The sequence below is a fragment of the Corapipo altera genome, unplaced genomic scaffold, assembly GCF_003945725.1.
Source record: "Corapipo altera isolate COAL_440 unplaced genomic scaffold, ASM394572v1 61, whole genome shotgun sequence".
In the NCBI taxonomy this organism is placed as follows: Eukaryota; Metazoa; Chordata; class Aves; order Passeriformes; family Pipridae; genus Corapipo; species Corapipo altera.
Window position 1 is genome coordinate 1,424,212 of NW_020884910.1, and position 22,029 is coordinate 1,446,240.

Genomic DNA, 22,029 nt, shown 5'->3' on the forward strand with positions numbered 1-22,029 from the left:
TTCATAGGCAGGGAATAAACCCACATAACTCTAAGTGAATTTAAATAGGAGAGGAAAAAAAAAAGAAAATTTACATTTTCAGGAATCACCAATGAAGCTAAAAGTATTAGGCTTCTACTATAAAAGTAGATTTCAGTTTCCAACACACACAAAAATAGTCTTCTGATGAAAGGAAATTGAAGGAATCATGGAGAAAAAAAATCCCACTTCTTAGTGCAGCGTCTGTATCGGAATGAACGTGATTTATTTATATTACACACAAAGATTTTTATTAAAAAGGCTGGTAATGGAACATTTTATTTTAATGCATCAAGTTGATAAAAGATTAGTTACAGAAATTGTGTATAATGTTGTGTAAGTCACATGGATGGGTTATTTAAAAAAAGATTTTATAATTAGAGGAGTACATCTCTTATTTTAGTTACATTGTAAAGTGCCTCGTGTAGTCATATTCTATTGTTGGAATGACCGCCTGTACAAATTTCAAGAAAATAAGAAGGTACCTGAGCTTCATATTAAGGAAAATGTACAATAGCTAGAAATCCTGTAAAACAAAGCAGAATTCACATTCAGTGATCAGCTCAACAGTATTTCTTGCTAATAGGAAAATAACACCTAGCAATTATGCAGTTAGAGACTGGGAAATTATACAGCAGAATTCTGGTAATGACAGCCAATGCTTGACCAAACACACAGATCTTCCTGTTTTAAGTTAAGAGAGGGAAACAGGAGCTATTTTCAATAAATCTTGCAGACACCACACAAACACAATACCATTTACATACTTAGTATTTGTAAACAAATGCCAAGGTGAATTCCACCCAGCAAGGCTAATCCCTAGCTACCCTCCTGTAGTGGCAGGCAAAGCAGGATCCTCCTCATTGTTTCAGTGGCTCAGAAAAAGAAATTGGTTTTCCTGTTCTGAACCATCCTTTGAAAGAGGTCCTTCCTGTTAATGAGTGCAGAGATTAGCCTTACTATGCTGAGCAGTCTGCCTTTGTAGAGGAGAGTTCCCTTGTATATATCACCTTCAAATGCATGTTGGGCCTGACTTTGCAGTCTGGAGTATGTTAGATAATTATAATCTAAAGTGTCTCTCCATGAGGGAATGAGGCAGTCAGGGAACTGCAGAATTAAAATAAATCACAACTTTCAATTGACTATTAAGTTGCATTGGTACTGGATAGAAGTAAACTTTACTATTTTGATGTATCAGTCTCATGGCCGTTTCTTCACAAACACATTATGGCGAGAGAAATCGCACATTAAAAATGCCTCAATTTGTTAAGTAATAATAAAAAAAGTAATCAAAACCTTGAAAACAAACTATTTGTAACTGTTGAGGAGTAGGGGACTTGAACCACCTTGTCAGACAGTTATTTTCCAGTTCTGTTTCAGTTGATTGCTGCACAAATTGAGCAAGTCTCAACTTATAAAGTAAATGGGAATTTTACCAATTCGAGACCTATAACTGCTCAGTAATTCCTCCTTTCTTGCCTTACAGCAGCAAAGAACACTATTCTGAAAGGACACACTTGTTTCTAACATGGAGGTTACTTCAGTCAGAAAGCATAGTATCATTTACTACAAAGCATAACTAAGATGAGTCAGCTTGCTGAAAGAAAATTCTAATGGTGAAGCATTTGATATTGATGTACAGAATGGTTTTAGTAATTTTCATTGCCTTTTTGTCAGCTAAATGTTTTACCAAGTTACTGCTCACGTGCAGAGTAGAAAATAATGGGACCTCTACATCTTTCAGAAATGAATTTCAAAGGTAATACAAAGCTGTTCAAAGGAGTGATTATACTCCAGATGGAGTCTATGAACCTCCAGTCTCACCCTCCTACACTGGGATCTCTGTTTCATGCTCACAGCTACCTCCTTCACATCCCTACAAACAAGGGCTCAATTCTGTCCCTCCAATCCTACCTACCTTCCCCCATTGCTCCTGCCATACACCACTCCCAGCCCCCCAGCTACTTAACAGAGTGTTTGTACAATGGAGCTCATCTGAGAACTCTAGCAAGAGCCACCCCAAGCAGTTGTTCACTGCTTTCACACACAATTGCATTCCAGTTTAGGAACCTTGAGGTGACAGCTCCTTACACCGGAGAAATCTCCAAGAATGACTGTAGTAAAAAAGGATACATATGAACTCCAAGTTCTCCCCCACCTTCTGCAACAGTCTCAATTATTTTCTTCATGACTTCTGCATGCCTGAAAAACAGATCAGAAAATATTTTAAGGAAAAAGTAATACCCCCTTCCTCTCAGTAAGATTAGGTTCTCTGCAAATCAAATAATTTTGGACTGTTAGTTTCAGAAACAGCAAGAGGAAATTTTCAGTTTACTGAGAAAATAAAATCCCAACAGTAACTGAAAGATAATACTAAGTGACGAACGTAACATTATCTTTAAAACTCCTTACAAGGAAAGTAAAAAATGTTCCATGCCACAATGGAGACTGAGTGCCATAATGAGAGTCAATATATACTGCTTGACTCTAGTATAATTTTTAACTGCTAAATTCCAATTAAGCCACCAGGTAAGCCCCCAGAAGGTAACTGTGACCAGGAGGAAGCCACCAGAAGTTCCTAGATTCCTCCTGAAGAAGATGCCTAGAAACTGCTGCAACATTCTTGGCTGCCTCTGCTGCACTCTTAAATTTGTAAAGCTTAAGAGGTTTCGAACACTAAAACAAGTCATAGTTTCCTAGGTAGGTTAAACTAAGTCTGTATAAATTCAGAACTGCTGCTCTAGGACTGTTTTAGGATATAGAGATTTTCTCTGGTGGTAACTTGAGTTCTATAGCTAATCAACAGTTTCTAAGGTACTTTATTCTCTCTTGGGACTGTTATTGTAAAGCACTACAGAGGAGGATAAATATTTCCTCAGGTCACTAAGTTTTTACATTCTCATCAGTGACATACCCAACCTACTATGCAACACACAATATTTATGTACAAAGCTGATCCTGGGAATATAACAGAGAATTACAGAATAGCTAAGGTTGGAAGAGACAGTCTTCATCTAGTCTAACCCTCCTTGCTCAACGAGCAGCAAACTAGAACAAATTGCCCAGGACCTTATCTGGTCTGGTTTTGAATATCTGTAATGATGAAGGTTTCAAATCTTTTAATGACCAGGTACAATTTGCAATGGTCTTGTGTTCAGTTCTTACACCACTTAAACCAGGGGCTGAAGAACATACCAAGTCAGAGGAGAAAACAACTGTATTTATGTTTTATTTATACACTTGTAACACAACCTCCCAGGTAGTGTAACTAATCTTTCTTTTATCTATACTTCAACTTTGTTTTAAATACACGATTCCTTAGGCAATCTTTATCAGTGATGCCATACAGGGCTATGGACATCCACGTACACAGCACTGCAGGCTGGTGAGCAGCAGTAGTTTGAAATGCCCATCCTAAAACAACCTACGTGCTGACTGACAACAAGGCGAGCGGTAAGCAGAGTTTGCATAACTTTCTGACCATGCTTTGATATCAGTATGTCAATTTAAATAGCTCACCAGCAACTGGCACTTAGTAGCTACTCTGTAGTTAATTGTGCTGCCAGCAACTGCAAACAAGGAAGGAAGCTGTTGCAAAGCTACCAAGACACATTGTAAACAGGAACATGCAAGTCCAGGGAAATACTAAAGGTCAGCATTTGTCATTTGCTCTTCATCTTTGCAAATCTACTAATCCTCACAGTGGATTCCAGTTCTGGATCCTCACGATGTCCATGTGGAACACATGCTCTTTCAGGTGCCAAGGTCAGTTGCTTCTATACAGGAACTTGGCCACTGCCAAAACTAAAGTTTTGACCTTATCCATAACTGTGGACTATTTTTTTTTCTGATGGCACAGAATAAAGGTCACCCTGAAGCTATTAGAAGTCTCTAAGAGCATACTGGCTCAATTCACTGCTCCTTACAGTTGCCTCTAGTTGCTTCCTTACAGATATTTAGAGTACACAAGAAGGAAAAAGACTTGAGAAGGTTATCACCATTTAGTCTGAAATGGAGAAAAATAAGCCCTCGGAATCAGTGCAAGTAATTACAGTTAAATTGTAAATGTTTAGTAGTAACTTGTTTAATAGTCCCTTCATAACAACCACATAAAAAGCTGAGAATTGAGATTAAAGCCGCTTACAGCAATTAATGAGGAAGTTAACTATGTTCCTCCCAGTACCATAAAAATGCTGACAAGAAATAAAACTTACAGCAGAGCTGCAAGATGAACAATTTTAACTAACTACTTAAAATAGAAGTTATGTCAAGCAGCTGCCAACAGCATCCAACTGCTGTTTCTTTCCTTTCTCTGACGCATGGCATGAAGATATTCACGTCACAAGAAACAGATAAGTTAGTTTAGTATCATACAAATATCCTACATTACACAATTCTTGTAACATGATGGGAAGCAACAGTGGTAGCTAAACACTGGTATTTCCTAGCTGAATTAAAGACAATAGTTTCAGCTATTACTTTTTACCTCAAAACCCCAGACCTTCTTAGCTGTTAGCCTTACCAAATTAAAAAAATAGAATAGCTCACCTTGGAAAGTAAGAGAACATATACTTAAAACCTTCATTTTGGATACACTGTTGGCCTCTTTCTTCACAGTTTCAAGATTACCTTTTCAAATCTTTCAAATGTTAAGCAGTTGCTGGTCAACTAGATTGCTCTTTGAGAAGAACTAGACACAAAGTTTCCTCCACATTTAAGATGAGCAGCAAATCTGTCTCACTTCATTATAAATCACCTCTTTCATTCTTAAAATTGAAACAAGGCTCATGATGCAAACCATTTCTTCAAGTGTAGATGTGCATTACATAACAAAGGAACTGGCACTTCACTGGCTTCAGGGGAAGAAGTGAAAACATGACCACAGAGCTCTCACCCATGAAGAGACTCAATCCAAATTCACAGATTAACATTACATTGGTTCTTAGTCTGCAAAGGTATTAGAAAAGTTAAGCAGAGGCCACAGTATAAACCCCACACTTCTACTCAGTCAGTGAGGGCGGTCATGCTCAAATATCTGGTTATTAAGTTCCTTCTGAGAGTGCCCTCCCAGCCTGCATCCATCAACAGAAGCTTCCCAACCAATTTACTAGCAGGGCTTCCAGAAAACACAAACTTTACTAAGGTCATGAATATACATCCTCATAATAAGATGAAAAGTAGCCATAAAATACTTCTTGCAAAGTTCCCTTGCTCTCTCTAAAGAATGGTATACCCTTCCCAAGACTGATGACCAAATAATGGCTTTGAGTCAGCAAAACCTACCACAAGTTTGTCAAGAACAAGCTGATTATTTGACACCTCAACTAGTGATAAAGACCCCTGACATGTTTCTTTAAGTCAAAGGAAATTAAAAGACTTAAAGAGGCAATCTGAACTTTTTTTTTAAAAAACATACGCAATATTAAAAAGGGTGTCTTTTTTTAAAATGAGATAAAAGCCCAAACTCATATCTCCAAGAACTTAATATTGTCAAGAAGCTGAGGAGTTACACTGTCTAAGATATCAGCTCTGTATCACTAAGACACCTAAAAGGATGTTGGAGCCTATAGCTAAGACAGAATGCACCTTTCAAAGACCTAGAAAAAATACCTATGCAGCAAGTCAAACTACAGGCTTCCTCTGTCTTTGGTGAGAAATGTGGAAAATACAACAGAAAACACCCTAAAAACACAAGTGTGTTTTGGTTTGTGTGGCAATCAGAGGATCTCTACTTATAAGTGCAAAATTTCAAGGACTTCTGGGGGAGCAGAAGATAGTTAACATAAAATAAAAAACTGTTATTTCATGTTCAAATAGCTTTTTCTGCTGCCAAAGTACACATATTTTGACCCTTCCCAAAAAACAGCTGCAAGGACAGAACTTGATAGCGTTCTAGTAGTCTGCCATCTTCTGGAGTCTGTAGGGAAGCTGAGTAAAAGCAAGTTGATCAGAGAGAAGACAGCACTAACTGCTGAACACACTTGCTGCAGTGAGCACTGGAATGAATTCCGAGAATTGCCAAATTCTTCCTCTCATACTGCCTCAGAAAATAAAAGACCACTATGGCAGCCAACTGTGGAGGATGTCCAGAGAACCTGAACAAAATCCTTAATAAGGACACTGAAGTGCTTTGTGTCTGCCTGCTGAATCAGACCAGAAACAAAGATTTACCTGCATGGATGAACTGAGCACATGGGAGGTGGAGGAAGATGAGGATGGTTTTCAATGGTCACTGTTTTCTTGACGTGATCTTGACTAATATCTTCATACATGTGCTCTACTGTTAAAGGCTGCCGTTGCTATAGAGGTAAAAGGAACAGGAAAACAAAAGCATTAATAGCAAAAAATCTTGCTCTTTTCTAACATCATTAACAGGTGACGCACCATAAATTATAAGCACCTTAAACTTAACAGTTCTGAAGGTACACAAAATCCATATGCTATAGAACTAGTGCTGCACAGTTTTTTCTTTTTAATATACCAGGTGAATGATAAAGTCAATATGTTTGACAACCAGCTAGGTTCCCACCTACGTATTTGAGCTGTAAGTTCTAACCAACTTTAACTTAAGAAATTTAGTCACTAAAGGGAAGAAAGATTCATCTAATCCTTTCCCTCTGAAGATGATGGAAACACAAACCCACTTACTTGACTGAGTTTACTGGGGTTATTACCAGCTCTACAGTGATAACAGAAACTCCAGTGACAGAGCACAATTTGCTTCCTTCCAAATGTGCTCAGTTACCAAGTGCACTTTTCATATAAGTTGTTCCTACTTCCTGCAAGTACCATAACTCCTGCCTACAAGCCTGTTTAATTGCTTTCTCACCATTCTTTCCTTTAAATTTCTACTATGAATAAGCAACAAAATAGCCTTGCTATTTGACACAGTGAATCTAATTTTACAGAAGTAGGGAAAAAAAACCAACTGAACTATATACCTCATCATATCCAAATAACCAGAGCCTTGGAGTTTGGTAATATTTGTCATAAGTGATGTAGAGGTCATAGGTTCTAGTCTGTAGAATAGCATCTTCCCCTCCAACATCAACTTTAGCTTTGTTAGCTTCCACAATCTGTCTTGTGTCAAGTGTTGCCTGTTTCAAGATAAAAATGACAAGATTAGTACAGTCTTGTTTGAGTTCTCTCCTTTCCCATCCCAAGTAGTTACGTAAAGCTGTAGAACCTTTATGAATGTTCTTAAGTGAGCATTAAAAAAACCCTAGGCTTTTGGGATTTGTTTTTATCTTTAAATTATGAGTATCAGTTTCTCTCCCACCAAGTATTTTTGGTTTTATTTTTAACGGGGTTTTTTACTTTTCAAAAAAGATTTCTTAAGGAAGTATGCAGCTACCTTGTTACATCCCCCTACCTTCTTTCACAAGTAACAGACAATTCCAATGAAATTCAGAAGGAAGAGGTCTCAGTTTATGTAGGTTCACGAAGACCTTAGGATAGTAGCACAAATAATGGTGCCCTGTTTTCTCTCCTGACAGTCTGATGCATTAGTGGAATCTACTGAACCTCCAAGCCACTCATCCTCCATATGTAAACCTCAAGAACAACCACTGCATTTTTTACTTCTCATGAATACAGCACTGTGTGAGCAGAGCAAAATGGATTAGCAAAACCAACCAAAATTTCTGTGATTGGAACCTTTGAGAACCCAAGGGTTTAGGTTACTGCAGTAGGTTGTCTGGAGACAAATCCACAAGAAACCAGGCTCAGTAATCCCACTACTCATACGTTTGTTATTTCATTCATTTGCTTGTTTTTATATTGTAACAGACAAGATAGAGAACTGTTCACTCACATCGTCTGTCTCCAATAGCCCACTTTCTTCATACTCTGAAAAGAAGACCCATAAAATTCTATGTTCAGCTTGTAGCTAGTCATCATATTTGTCATTCATAAACAACTCCTTTAAAAAAATCTACATGTATCTAAAGATGTTTTATTCAAGTAGACTTCCCAATCCCCAAACCAGACCATTCCTTTTTTCATAAAACTTTGATCAAGACTACAGTAAGCAGGTGATGAGCAATCCTTCAGTGGTTTTATAGAGGCAGATTGAGTTTAAGTGTAGATATGAAGTTGGAAGGAAGCTGTGCTAAATCCCTAATTTATACTTGCTTGGATCTGTTCTGCTACACAGATTAACTTCCCAGTCACTAACATTCACACAGGTTTTGGCACACAAGTCAGAGTAAACATGCATCAATAAGACCATACAAAAGATGTTAAAGAGCATATGCCTGCTGAATGTTCCAGCATGCATTCCATGAAAATAAAGAGTGATTCTTAGAGAGTACTGCTTTACTTAAAGGCCTGAAATAAAGCATGTCCCACCCAATTTAAGGAAATACCTTCCATGTCTGCAGCTTCTCCTTCATCTTCCTCATCATCATCTTCACAAGATGCTGAACACTCTGGTATTTTTAAATTATCCTTAAGAAGTTAAATTGAAAACACTGCTTTAAAGACTGTTGCATCTATACAGCTTATAGCCTCAGCAAATTTAAGGTGCAAGTCCAGTCAATACATTCAGTGAACCAGAAGAATAATTTCTGCAATATTAAGAAATACTACACTGGACTCAAATATTTGCTTATTAACTCATCTTAGTTTCAAAGTCCTAGTATGACATTAAAGATCCACTTAAAAAGTTCTCCTTTGACTTTGCAACCTGGAATGATTTAATTCCTAAGCAGAGTGAACATGGTGTTAAACAGTGAAAAGACCTCAAATGAAAGGCAATGACTTAACAGCTAAGATTAAACTTGTAGGTTAAGATTTTGTAAGTCCTAACCCATGTCCAACTGTGCAGCAGTTATCATAAAATATCTCAATGAAGGGACTCATATGGATGATTAAGTCCAATTCCCTGCTCCTTGCCCGAATACGTAAAATCATATGACTAAATCATATGACTAAAAGTGTCATCCATTTCCACAAACTATGAGCCTTGTCCAGCTCTATAATTGTTTCTAAAACACAAGAGAGTCCCAAAAGAGATCACATTTTGATATCATAGTCCAAGGAAACATAAGTCCAATAGAAATGAATACAGCACAAGCCCACAGACTTTTTCTTCGGGGCCTTGTACAGCATTTGAATCCAACAGACAACTCCAGTGAAATTCAGAAGGCAGAGGTTTCAATTTACACAGGTTTCAAGAAGACTTGAATACTCAAAATAATTATTATAATTAGAAGTTGTTCTAATTGCAAGCATCAGGTGGCTGGTTTTTTAATTTAAAAAACAGGAAACATCACAGCTAGTAAGAAACTAAGTTACAACGTGCACTGTCAAACAGAACATCACCAGAAAAGGGTTGTTCTCCTGGACTGGACCCATGGTCCAAGCAAGCAAGTTTTTTTTACATACAATAAATTAGAAGTGAAATCCAACTCAAAACACACAAGAGAAGTTATAAATCACAGTGACATTCTGCAAGTACTGTGTTTGGTAGAAACAGTGATGAACTGTAGCTATTCTTCAGAGTGTTTCTTTCACCCTTATGTTACTGACTCATAAAAAAAGCAGTATTTTTACGACATTTAGTACAGTCTCACTTGAATTCCACATACTTCACAGTATCAATGGCATTTTGAGCTGTTTACAATTGTGTGCTAGCACTGGGCAGTCCATTCTCTTTCCCTCTAATTTTTAGAATCCAAAGCCTAGTGCTTGGACGGTTTAGCAAACTCTCACAGCACAGAGTTAGAATTCCACTTCAGAAACCAACTCATCTTTAAAAGCATTTTGTGTCTGTGACTCTGTCCACATTTTTTAAACATGTTAGCCAATACGTTCTCATTTCAAGTACTTCCAATCGTTCTCAGTTTCCTGAAGACTTCAATTTCAGATTTTTCTCCTGCTGCAGTGACTTTTTGGAAACACATGCAAAAACTGATGACTTTGTAAGATGTATACATTTAAACAGCTTTACTACTTATAAACCAGAAGCATAAGCCTGTCAAACAGGACCAAATGTGTTAAAACGCTGCTTGCACTAGTTAAAGATTACAAAGTAATACTTTATATCCCTACACTATTTTTCCATATAAAAATTTCTTTACATTGGATCTCCAAACAGTAATCTCTTGAAGTGCAAATGTGCTGCATCAGTGTAAACAGAACTTCATTTTCAGTTTGTAGAAGCCTACCTAAGGACATTCTAAAAAGACAAATGCCTCAGTAAACACAGTAATAAGGAAATGCACATGCTTATAATGCATATGTGCACGTGCCTGCAGACTAATACCACGGGCTACAAAGGTCAATGTATATCTGCAAGACAACTAGTGACAAAGTACATTTTAATCTTTCATAGGGAGAACTAGATTGCTACAGGTAAAACTTCTATTACCTTTAGGTCCTGTAATAAAGCAACAAGAAAATTTAGAAACAAGTACCTTACTGTCTAGTGTGATCTCCTTAACTGCTTCTGTTGCGCCCACTACACCTGTTAATTGAACAAGAAGTCAGTGTTAAAAAAGCTTGTTTCTCTGGTAGAGAATAGAATAGAAAGAGGGTGCAAAGATTTCAGAAAGAAGCATACCATATTTCTAAGTTACCTCTCACAACAATTTTGTTATTTAGAAGGCTGTTCATTTGGTATTGGTAATGTGCTTAGCACTGGACATCCAAAAGCAAACCATAGCAGTAACATGCAGCACCACAGCACAGCTGTGGCATGTCATACAAAATTTATTGATGGAATACATCGTATTTGGACTTCAATTTTAAGGTACTTTTGCATAAAAGTGAGTTCAGGATAGGCACTGCCATCACAATAATGGATCTCAACTTCATGAGAAAGGCATGCATTTTTGAGTATTTCTGAGTATCTTGAAAGCAATGACAAAGCACAATGTAGGAGAACACTCAATGCTTTTAGCTGAGAGGAAGTGAGAGTAAAAACCATCCCAAATCCCAATAGTGTCTACTCTTGAGTTCCTCCCCATTAGCTTTATAGTTTTACTGCAGTTCTCACCCAGTACTTTTTGGGATACATGCCAAAATTCTGCTTTGACAGAGTAAACTTATCTAATTAACTCTTTAACTCAAAATAAGTTACATCAGTGTGGAGAACAAACCTGGAATCACAGAACTGCTCATCAGAAATAACTATTTAAAGATCAGAAATGCCAGCTGAATGCTGCTTGGAAATAATACATTTCTAGTGGCTGTATGATCATCTGAACACATTTTTTCCTACCACAAGTGGTACTATCAAAGACATCTATACAGATGGGTGGAAACAGACTGTTTTTATCTTATTTGACAGCATTTGGAGACCTGGCCAGGTGTAAACAGAGTGTTACAGTTGTGCTCCCACAGCATGGTGCCCAAACCAGTCAACCCTAAATAGAAAAACTTGGCATAGAAGTCTATTCACAGCAGGGATGGAGACTACATCCTTAATTCAAGGACATGACAAAGATATTCCAAACCATTTCTTTGGTGTGGGGTGTTCAATTATGAACTGTGATGCATTTAAGAACTGCCAATGATGAAAAATATATGTCCAGAGAAACAAAAGGCATCATCTCCCACCCTTTTTCTCCCGACCCTGATTGAACTATTCAGTGAACTTTTTCCATATTACAGCAGAAAATTTACAGCAAAGAAAGTAAAAACTGAGAGGAGTACCTTCTGGGTTTGGAAATGGTGGACAAAACATCAGTGAAGGACAGAATTTTATTAACTCATTATAGAACATCAAGAAACAAGACTAAAACTAATATAATTTCCAATTCTTAGAAAAGAGCAAAAGGATTTATAAGAGGCTGCTAGAAAAGCCGGTGAGAAAGATTCATGTAAGCAGTAATTTTTAGACTTCTTTATCAACACAAGCTTATCTAAGGACTTATGATAAAAAAGCATCATCTCCCACACATCTCTCTACTTAATAATATTTTCTTTCTTTTTAGTACTACACCCACTTCCTCTACTTACATCAGATACTAAGATTGCTATTTTCTAATGATTCCTCCTTTCAGCTCAATCCAACAATTCAACAGAATGGGAAACACTAAAAAAATTAAGTCAGTTGAGGTCATCATTAAGATATAGATCTCAACGTGCTTCACATGCAATCTTAACCTAAAAATAAAGAAATATTTCCATATTCTTCAAATACTTTAAACCACCATTATCTTCACAGGATTCTCTTACTCAGGAATGAGCCACTACACAGCTCATTTGTTAAAATAAGTTCCTAGAACTGCAATAAGAGAATACTGAAATTGTTGCCAACACCTCTGAAAAGTGGCCTGTTTCAGGCATATAAAGCCACAGAGTTAAAAAGCTGAGCACTCATGTACCAATCAAGTGGTTAACTGACAGCATAACTTATTTCTCCTAGACTAGATACTAGCACACAGTCATCTGTATACAAGAAAAATTTTACTTTCAGAGAGTGTAAACTGAAAATCAGATTATCAAACACAAAGCCTGAGGTAAGACTTTTGAGTACCTGCATTGTGAAAAGTGTCCACCCATCCCCCATCACCATCATCTTCTTCTATAATTGCTTCCTGCTCATCTGAGTACTCCATCTGCTTACACCTTTTATAGCACGGCACTGCAAAAGATTGCAAAACAAAATGAATGCAGTCAATCTTATACAAAAACAGACTGGAGCAAGAAATTATCCCACAAGGCCTTCTGAAATGTGGCAGTCTCTCATATATCCTTATTTAGGGAATCCTAAACCTATACTTCAAATGCAAAAGCCCGAACTTGCAAAATTGATGTGCTGTACCAGATGTTTTATTTCATGTAAAATACAACAATTGCAGTGGCCTTGAAAGTTCATTCTTCTGTTACCCACGAGAGCCTTCTCACCCAAACTCTTAAGGATTAGAAAAGAATTAACTTCTAATTTGCTAACAACTGGAGACAATCTATTACTTTCGTTCACATTGGTAAACAACTTCTGGTTTAAGCACAATTTTGCCTGGATTTGCATCAGTTTTCCAAATTAATTTGTCTTTAGAATTCTGCTAAAAGTTTGCATTGGCTATTTATGCAATATATTAGGTATGCTTAATTCTAAATTAACATCTAGAATTTTAGAAGGTTAGAATTAACATGTTATTTAGAGTAACTTCAGTCATATGTGTTACAGAGCCATTCAAGTACAGATTTAGACAAAGTTTTCAGAAAATAGTCAAAGAAAGAACGTGTATCTGATTAAGGCAAACCAGACATTTTCCTACAGCATAAACAAAGACTATGTAGAAAATGTTCCTTTTCTACCGACGTGGAGAAAAACAAATCTGCCACATGAAGGGCAGATTTTGAAAGCTGCAGTTTGATCTTTCAGAGGAGGAGGAGAGGGGTGTGAAAGTCACAGTGAAGTCTTCCAAAGAGTTTCAAAGTGAGGTCAGTAGGATGGCCCCCAGCCTCACCCATAGCCCACAGCTTTTACTCAGGTGGCAGGACAATGTGACACCATCAACAGGAAATGCATTATTTTGAAATGTGATCTAGAAAGATCAGAGTAATGAGGGAGACCCCAGAAGTGACAAGAAAAGAGAAACAGTAGATCACTTGGCCATCCAACCATCAGGACCATCTTATGAAAGTCTGTCCACCACTACTGTAATAATATTCCCAACAGTGCATTGTAAGGCTCCAAAAGCCAGTAACTGAAATTCAAGCACAGAATATAACCCATTGCAGGTAAAAATTTCCTCAGGCTGTTCTCAGTACTAAAGGTTCATCTAACGGCATTCACACATTTTGATACAAGATCTTTTGAGGAAATTATTTCCTCATGGTTGTGCCAAGATGTTAGCCTTCTTATCCATTAAAAAGGTAATCACCACAAGTAATATACATACACAACTTTGAAGGTGATATAAGTTTATTTAAAATTGCTTTTATATGATTGCTATTGACAGAGACAGTGACATTAACTACATATCTGAACTAGAAGTATCAGTGTCCTCATGAAAGACATTTTGGGAACTCTTCAACAGCCTCAGTTTGCAAAAGAAAGAGGAAAATAAACACATTTTCCTTTCAGATACTGAATATGAGTTGAAGGATAGGAGAGAGGAAGACAGACAGAGGTTTATAATGTTTGAATTTCATTTTTACTCCATCAAGGCAAGCTCTATTATTCATATAAGCTCCACTAACAAGCAGCCTAAGGAAAAGAATTTAGAAGTGCAGGAAAAACTTTGATATTGCAAAGTCAGAGCACTCAAAGTGCAAGTTATTTGCTTCCCTTAGCAATACAGACAACGAGTAGATAGCACAGTCAACCATTCCATCAATCCTAAGAACACTTATATTTAAACTTCAGCCTTACCATTTTTAGTTACCAAAAACTGTTTGTCTGTTGGCAGATAAGCCTTGACTTTTAGTTCTTCTCCTGAAGCCCTGTAAAATGAAGTGCATCATTTGAGAATTTGATGATCTGCAAACAAAAGAACCCTTCTATTTTCAGCGTGCATCAGGAACATTTTATATAATCCTCTTGACCTACTCTAAGAATCTGTTTGCTATGACTCTTTCCTATACACAGACCTTGATATAGATATGGGGTTAAGAACCTTGGCCACCCCTAAACTGGTCTGGGATCAAAACGATTTTCTGCCTCAAAAACTACTTTTACCTTGAGATGGCCAAGCAAAGATGGGTTGACAAAACAGTCTATTCTACATAAAATTTTCTAGGATCAGCGACAACATAGTCGCAAATGTCTGAAGAAAGTAACTTCAGAAAAAGCAAGAAACAGACCTCTATAAATACAAAATCTGTCCATAGTCACTAGTGCTCAAGTAATCTTTTTTGATTTCACACGACTCAAGCATTTGCCTTCACCTTTCATGGTTTTTGGTTTGAAATAAGAGTAACATTCTAAATAGTCCACTCCAAACACCTGGCACATAGGCCAGACTCAACATCATATTTTCTCTGAAGGAGATGGTAAAGGGGCAAGAAACTATGATTCAAGCATGATAATTCCTCCTCCAGCAATTCATGGCCTCGTATAGAGCCAAGACCTTGATGATACCAACTGCACAGACAATGCTCATTCAGGAACTGATTAGTTTCATAATGAAAGACAGTAGTAAAATGTGAGGAAGCACCTTATTTGCACCCTTATTGTAGATGAAACATATGTACATGGGATACATAAGGGATTTCAGAGGACAAGCACCACACAAAGTGTTCTGCTTCAGGTCAACTTTAACATATTTAATTAACAAATGCTTGTCTAAAATAGGCCATTTACAACTACTTCTGAGCAATTCCAGTTGCACATGGCCTTTGCTTTTTCAATCACCAAGACAAATTCAGGGAGACTTGCTGATGCTGCAGGTAAGCACAAAAAGCATTCACAGTATTTAACAACTTATGTCCTCTAAAACCTTAGAAAGACAAATGAAACAATCAAAAAAAATCCCAAACAAATCCTCATTCAACTACTGCTACACAGCAATAAGCAAGCACCGCCTGACTTAAATATAGAGACATCATAAAAGTTCTGCTGTAAGAGTCTATGTACTGTTCTGAAATGAGACAACTGTATAGCTGAACCCAATGGAACACATCAATGCACAGGTAGGGATGCCAGCTTTCCATTATCCTCTCAATTTTACTTACCATTGCCAAGTGGGACAGTGGTGAACTAAGTGATCTCCAGCTGCAACAAACTGTCAAGGCAGGAAAAAAATTAAAGTACTGTTAAATATGGCATGAGAAAATCTCCATTTTTCCTCAATATTATTATTTCAGATGTACATTCTTTTGATAGATTAATTATGTAACTAACAACTGTTTATATCAGTTGGATACTTTATTTTAACTCCATTTCTCAGTTAACCATGAAAATGCGAAGACTAAATCAACTTCACCCGAATGAAATGTGTACTAAGCCCCACAGCAAATTCAGTTAGTTTCAAAAGATGTGGTATTGCCTACCAGTACAGTAAGAAGCAAAAAAGTTTCTGGACCTGGTAATATTGTATACTTTGTGATAAAGAAACTATTTTTCTTTGCCACTCTTCAAAGTTTTACAAAGACAACAAAGAGCTTAATGTAAAAAACATGTTTAATTCTCTTTCCCTGTTCAAAACAATGTTGCAGCAAGAAGAAACCCAAGAACAACATCAGTTCATTGAATCAATGAGAACTGCACAAAAGAATAAACAGTATGCATTTTAATAATACCATCACTATAATAGTTGATTGCTGATGTTAACTAAATATGGATTACCAAGTACTTAGTACACTGAAAAAAATTACATATAACTTTGTTCTGAAGAAACAGTTTTTAAAAATATTCACTCTGCTTGTTCTTAGTATGAGAGATAAAGGCTTTTATAAAATCTCATTACTATTTCAAAGTGATACTGTCATATTAGACTTGCCAGCACTAGACTTGTGTACAAACTCAAATATCACTCAGCAAAGTCTAACCCACCAGGCTTGTTTTTTGCACATATAAACTGAGGAAGGCAAGCCTGCACTTAGGAGAAGTAATTTTTTGTGGTCCTTGCAGCAGTTAGGTTTCAATATGAGGTGCACAGCTATTGCTACAGTTGCTCTTTTGTCCTAAAATGCCAGTTTATAAGAATACCCTTCCCAGCTGAGCAGCTGCTGCTGCAGTGACACAACAGGCCTGCAGCGTGTCACAGCCATTTTCTCACATGTCCTCCAAAGCCAGGCAGGTCAGTTTAGGGAAAACACCACAGCACTGCCTGGGGATTAACAGATTTAATCTTTGTGGAAGTGCTTCCCTTTCACCTATTTTTTTAACAAAAGCCTCTGGCTTTAAAGAAAACAGCAATCCTTCCCAATACATATGGAAATTTTAAAACTCATCACCCTTTGCATAACAAATAACAAATGAAACTCCAAAATTATTTAAAGCTCTCTGTTCAAGGAACTGGAACTCTATTTGTGACACCAATGTTGAAATATATTATTAAAATTAAAGATGAAAAAACACAGAACATTGTTTATGGGTCTAACAGATATAAAACCCTAAAACAACACTTGAAATTCCATTTACTTTTTTTCAGCTTAGGCAGCAAAATTATCTAGTTGGTTTCACTTTCTGTTTCTCAAGCACTGACACTATCTCATTCCTGAATCAATATTGCAAAGTGGAAGGAGATCAATTTTAGGACATCTTATTTCTAGTCCTGGAAAGAATGATTTTTTAAGGATTTGCCTGCATTTACATATATAATTAAAACAGGTGTCAACTTTTGGAGGCATTAACTAGTAAGAACTCAGGCAAGAATTTTTTGCAGTTAAATCAAGTACACAGATATATGAAAAGAGGGAGTAGGTGTTGAGTTTGATTAATGAGTCATCTTTAGCCTCATTGCTAATTGACTCATCTTCAGAGGCAAGCCACAGGAACCTTACAAAAATCTATAAAAGTTAGTATCTCAGACTAAAATACAGCTAAAATTACCCTGGAAATCCAAACTCATTCAAAGATAACATCCTAGCTCCATTGTCGATGATTTTCAATCCTTCTTTAGCAATCATTACTATATTAAGACCAAAATCATCATGGAAGACGAAAGACTGTCAAAGGGACAATCAGCAGATCCACACTCCAGCTTCATCTAAATTTAACAAAAATTTGTTCTTGCTATATAACTGGTTCCCTTGACTACTGTTTTGAAGGATCCAATTTATTCATCCCAGCAGCATCTATCTTGACACAGAGAACACATACTATTCACAGTCGTACTGGTGTTTAAACACTGCAAACTGTGTAATGTAATATACTGTGGTTCTTGCTACATTCTATAGAAAATACCTTTTCTTTCAGTACTCCTGCAAAGTTTTCTCCCATAAATCAAGAAGGGATTAAGTATTAGCAGAACATTTTCCTAGACTTTATGTTATTCTTGTTTGTATACAATGAAGCTCATGTATTATTATTAAATATATATATTTATATATACACACATAAATATGGTTATCAGAACGAGAACATATTGCTAAGCCTGTTTGTCTGCGTGGTACTCTTCTGGGTCACAGAAAGCAGCAGTGCTTGCTTGCCAGAAAACAGAGCAGAAAACTGCAAGGTACCAATGACAGAAAAGATACTTCTGTCCACATTATCTACCTCCATCAGTCATCATTTGTTCCATTTTTTTCCACCTCATCTTCACATTTCTACATTCTGTTTCATTTTTCTTTCATTCTACACAATAATCTTAACATTGTTTTCTTAGACCTCTGTAAAGACAAGGTATTTGCAGATCAGTACCATTTTAATAAGAGAAAAAGCAGAACGGGGAAGTCCAAAGACAATCAGTGTTTTTACTAGTCCAGAAAAAAATCCCATTTGTTTCTCTTTGCATCAGAGTCCTTAAAAAATACAATTGCCTGGCAGCAATGCAAGATAGCCTGAAGTAGCCTATAGAGAAGAGGAGGGAAAATAATAATCACTGGATACTTGGTGTGGACAAGTATATGTAATGATCTTGACAGAGCCTTGGAAGGAACCAAAAGTGAGGTAAGCAAAGACTGTTCCAAAGATAAAGGTTCCTCTTTGAGTTGCTGAGGGGAAAGACTTTTTAAATCAATACATTCCTGCTTTAGTCCTGAACTCCCACGAGAAATGGAGCTGCTGACCCAGCTTCCTTTCAATCTTTTCACAATGTAACAGAGGAAAAAAGCACCCTACATTCAGATGTCATCTCAATAGGAAGTATGTTGATATATTTCATCTGTAGAGTAAGAAGGCCATTTACAAGTTTCTCTTCATGAAAATTGTTTCAAGAGGCAACAATTATTTGGCAAAGACATGAACTGTTTGAGATGAACATTTCATTTTGTGTAAAAAATTTACCATTACTTTCAAAATACTTTGTTCTTTTTAAACACTTACTTCTTCAGGTGTAATTACTCCAGTTTCCTTAAACTTGGACTCCTGTAATAAAAAGAAAAAAGTTTAGAAATTTTGAGAACTGCTGACAAATCAACCTACTCAACTTTACTGGAAAGACAAACACCTGCTCTACTTTTGTCTTGCAAATAGCTCTGTCCAAGGACCCATGAATCAGCCTGGAGGTAACCTCTGCCAGGGCTGATAGGCAGCTTCCTTATTCGACCATGTAAGGTTCACTAAAATTAACTGTTGCAGAATGCAAGGTTTTATAAAAATGATCACATATACAAAATTTTTGCTACCAACAATTATACCAACAATGAAGAGAAGATCCCCAGCACTCAATATTATATTTGCCAGTAAGAGACAGAGAACCAGTGATTCTCACAGTCAGGACTCTGAAGTTCTAGGCACTGAACAGTACTGCAATGCATTAATACAAGGTTTTGAAGTTAAAAAAGGTCATGAAGTGAATGACCAAAATGACTTTTCTCTGGGCTAGAAAAACTTACACAGAAAGACTCAGTTATTAACTTTCTTTTAATGCCCATTTCTTTGCCTTCACCTTGGTAAGAGCTTTGATTTTTGCATATTGTCATAGGGGTTTTTGTATGTCTGAAAGAATAGATGGCAACTAGACACACGACTTAGCTCTGCATGGAGAAATAAAGTACTTTTGCATTAAAGGCGACATGTACGAAGGTTAAGGATAAAACATCTTTTATCATATTCAAATCTAGAGGAAATGTATTTTGTTTTGACTTCTGGTTGCATGTTTGTTTTCTTCAGAAGAGTCTCAAGTACCAAGGAAATCTACTGTTCCCCAGCATTAGAGCAATCCAAAAAGGGCTTTTGAAAAAGAATATAATTTCTACCATGGCACAGCTGAATTCTTGCCCTAAAGAACTTTTTTTTCCCTATCAAGACTAAAAGCAGCAACTGAAAATATCTTGATTTTGGCCACAACTTTACCTTATTCAAACAGTCAGAAAACATTAAAGAAAACCAGCCACTGCTTAATTTGGTTATTCCTGTTCCTTCACCCTGGTGTGTGATATCACATATGCTGTGTAAAACGAAACGAGCACACCTGTTTCATACAGTACTGGACACTGTCTTTCTCCCTCATTTCTAAAGAAGATACATTTGAGAACAAGATCAAGATAGGCAAAACTGCAGCTGTACAAACATCATAACATCATTATGTGCTAGTTGACAGAAACCAAAGCAATCTGAATTGCCCTAAGACTCGGAACCCTCAATAACATGTTGTGCAACACCGCAGTGGAGACAACTTACTATTTAACCTCAAAATGAACCATAAGGCAACATGCACAGACTTGTGTTTCTGGAATTGCAGAGAGAAAACATGTAAAATATCCATCCTCTATTCCCTGAGGGTAAATCACTTTTTCCACTCTGTGCATTCTGTGGTACATAAGCTAGTGAGAGACACAGGTCTAGCTTCTTTCTAAAGTTACCAAGCTGGAGTATTTTTATTATTATGAGTTGATATACTTATAATACTATAACCTCCCATTCCTTAAGAGGTTCTACTCCTGCTTCCTCTCAGTAGTTCACGAGGACACAAGAATTCCTCCACTATTACATGAGCTGTGCAACAACTGTACTACAGTAAACAAGTCACTTCACCTTTACAGGCCACAACTTCACTGCAGCCCACACGTGTCACATTGGTGGGCAACTCTAGAAAAGTCCAATATCCAGAGAAGAGCACACTACATACCACAGAGGGACAAGTTCAATTAATAATTTAGTATCACTGCTTTCTGCCCAAAAATCTCAGCTGCAGAGTACAAAGCACATAAAAGGTCAAACCACAAAGCCACAGGCAGAGAGACTGCTGTCATAAACAAGTACAGGAGAAGTATTTTTCCAAAAACATTCGAAAATGCGAAAATCAGTAGTGAGAAAGCTCTTGGCTGTCATGCACAAAGTTGGGGTTTATATAAAAAATTATTTGTAAATAGGAGTCAGAAAGTGGGATGCAGTCTAACAGCTGCAGAAAATCACAAATTGCCTCTACCTAAACAAGCAATAACAAGAATTATAACAGATGTGCTGCCAACCTTTACAAGCAGACTATTATAAGAAACAAATGGCTCATTTCTACCATTCACAGTTACTGTAACACACAGAGGCTTGTAGCAACATAGTAATTCTGACACAGAAATAAGATACGCTGCATAATTTAACATCTGCTCACACAATTAAGAAGTGCTTTCTTTTGTTTGGTTTGGGGTTTTTTTATGTCAGCTGAAGAAGTCGCCCTCTTACCCAAAATAACCATTGCAACGCATTTCCGAAACCAGGCTCCAGCCTGGCTGTACGCTTGCATTTCAATTCCTGGTCACACAACCAGTTAAAGTTTTGCCACTTTTACAGAAACCAGCAGCAAATAAGCCATTCCTTCAGAAGCAGGACCAGCAACACCCGTACTTCAGTAGGCCCGCACCTCCCAGGTGGGTGCTCCCCTCTCCCAGCGGGATGTGAGCTCCAGCTCGGGCTCCCTCCATCCCGCACGGCCCAGTGAGGAGTAAGGGCCGATGGCTCTGGCCCAGCACACCCAGCACGGCGCCTTCCGAGACCCGCGGCCGCCACCTCGGAGCTCTGGGGCCCGGACAAGGGCAGGGAGCGGCCGCGGGTGTCCCGTCCCCCCTCCCCAGCCCGGCTCCCGCGCAGCGCCGGCACCTTGAGCACGGGCGTGAGGTACTCGGCGACCTCCAGGGCCTTCCCCTTGACGGTGTTGATGACGTTCTGCATGGTGGCGGCGGGTCGGTCGGTCGATGGTCAGACGGACGGACGGATGGACAGACGGACGCTCGCCCGCCCGCCCCCCACCCTCTGTCACGGCGCTGCCCGCGCCCTCCCCCCGCGCTCACGTGACCCACGCCACCGCCCACACATGTCGCGCACGCGTGACGTCACACAGGGCGCGCGGAAGGCGGGAAGGCGCGGAGGGGGCGGGGCCGGAGGCGGGGCTCACGTTGGGTGGGTGGGGGCGCGAGAAGGGGCGGGGCTAGCGAGGTCCTCGCCGTCACGTGCCCAGCGGGGGGCGGGGCTTGGCCCGCTGTGCCCAAGGAGGGGCTGTGAGGGCGCGCGCC

At 38.1% G+C, this 22,029-nt stretch overlaps 1 protein-coding gene across 2 annotated transcripts; it reads right to left on the bottom strand.

The window, feature by feature from the left end:
- Positions 1 to 271: 271 nt before the first annotated feature.
- On the bottom strand, positions 272 to 21,809 carry ATG3 (autophagy related 3). Of its 2 annotated transcripts, XM_027653633.1 has the most exons (12): positions 21,617 to 21,809; positions 18,905 to 18,946; positions 15,649 to 15,698; positions 14,348 to 14,418; positions 12,503 to 12,610; positions 10,437 to 10,486; positions 8,385 to 8,466; positions 7,832 to 7,866; positions 6,960 to 7,115; positions 6,190 to 6,317; positions 2,152 to 2,220; positions 272 to 503 (listed from the first exon to the last, which is right to left on the bottom strand). In XM_027653633.1, the coding sequence occupies exons 1-12, from the start codon at positions 21,686 to 21,688 to the stop codon at positions 422 to 424; spliced, it is 945 nt and encodes a 314-aa protein (XP_027509434.1). In that variant the 5' UTR covers positions 21,689 to 21,809; the 3' UTR covers positions 272 to 421. The 2 variants fall into 2 exon arrangements, with proteins under 2 accessions (XP_027509434.1, XP_027509436.1); XM_027653635.1 differs by lacking the exons at positions 7,832 to 7,866; positions 8,385 to 8,466.
- Positions 21,810 to 22,029: the final 220 nt, after the last annotated feature.

What these genes read in the sequence shown, in the direction of transcription:
- ATG3 (XM_027653633.1), bottom strand. Translation starts at nt 21,688, where the DNA reads ATGCAGAACGTCATCAACACCGTCAAGGGGAAGGCCCTGGAGGTCGCC. An exon ending in ACCTCACGCCCGTGCTCAAG is followed by an intron (nt 18,947 to 21,616) that starts GTGCCGGCGCTG and finishes TTTTTATTACAG; the next exon opens with GAGTCCAAGTTTAAGGAAAC. An exon ending in GGAGAACTTGGAGTTCATAT is followed by an intron (nt 504 to 2,151) that starts GTATCCTTTTTT and finishes TATGAAGCTCAG; the next exon opens with GTACCTTCTTATTTTCTTGA.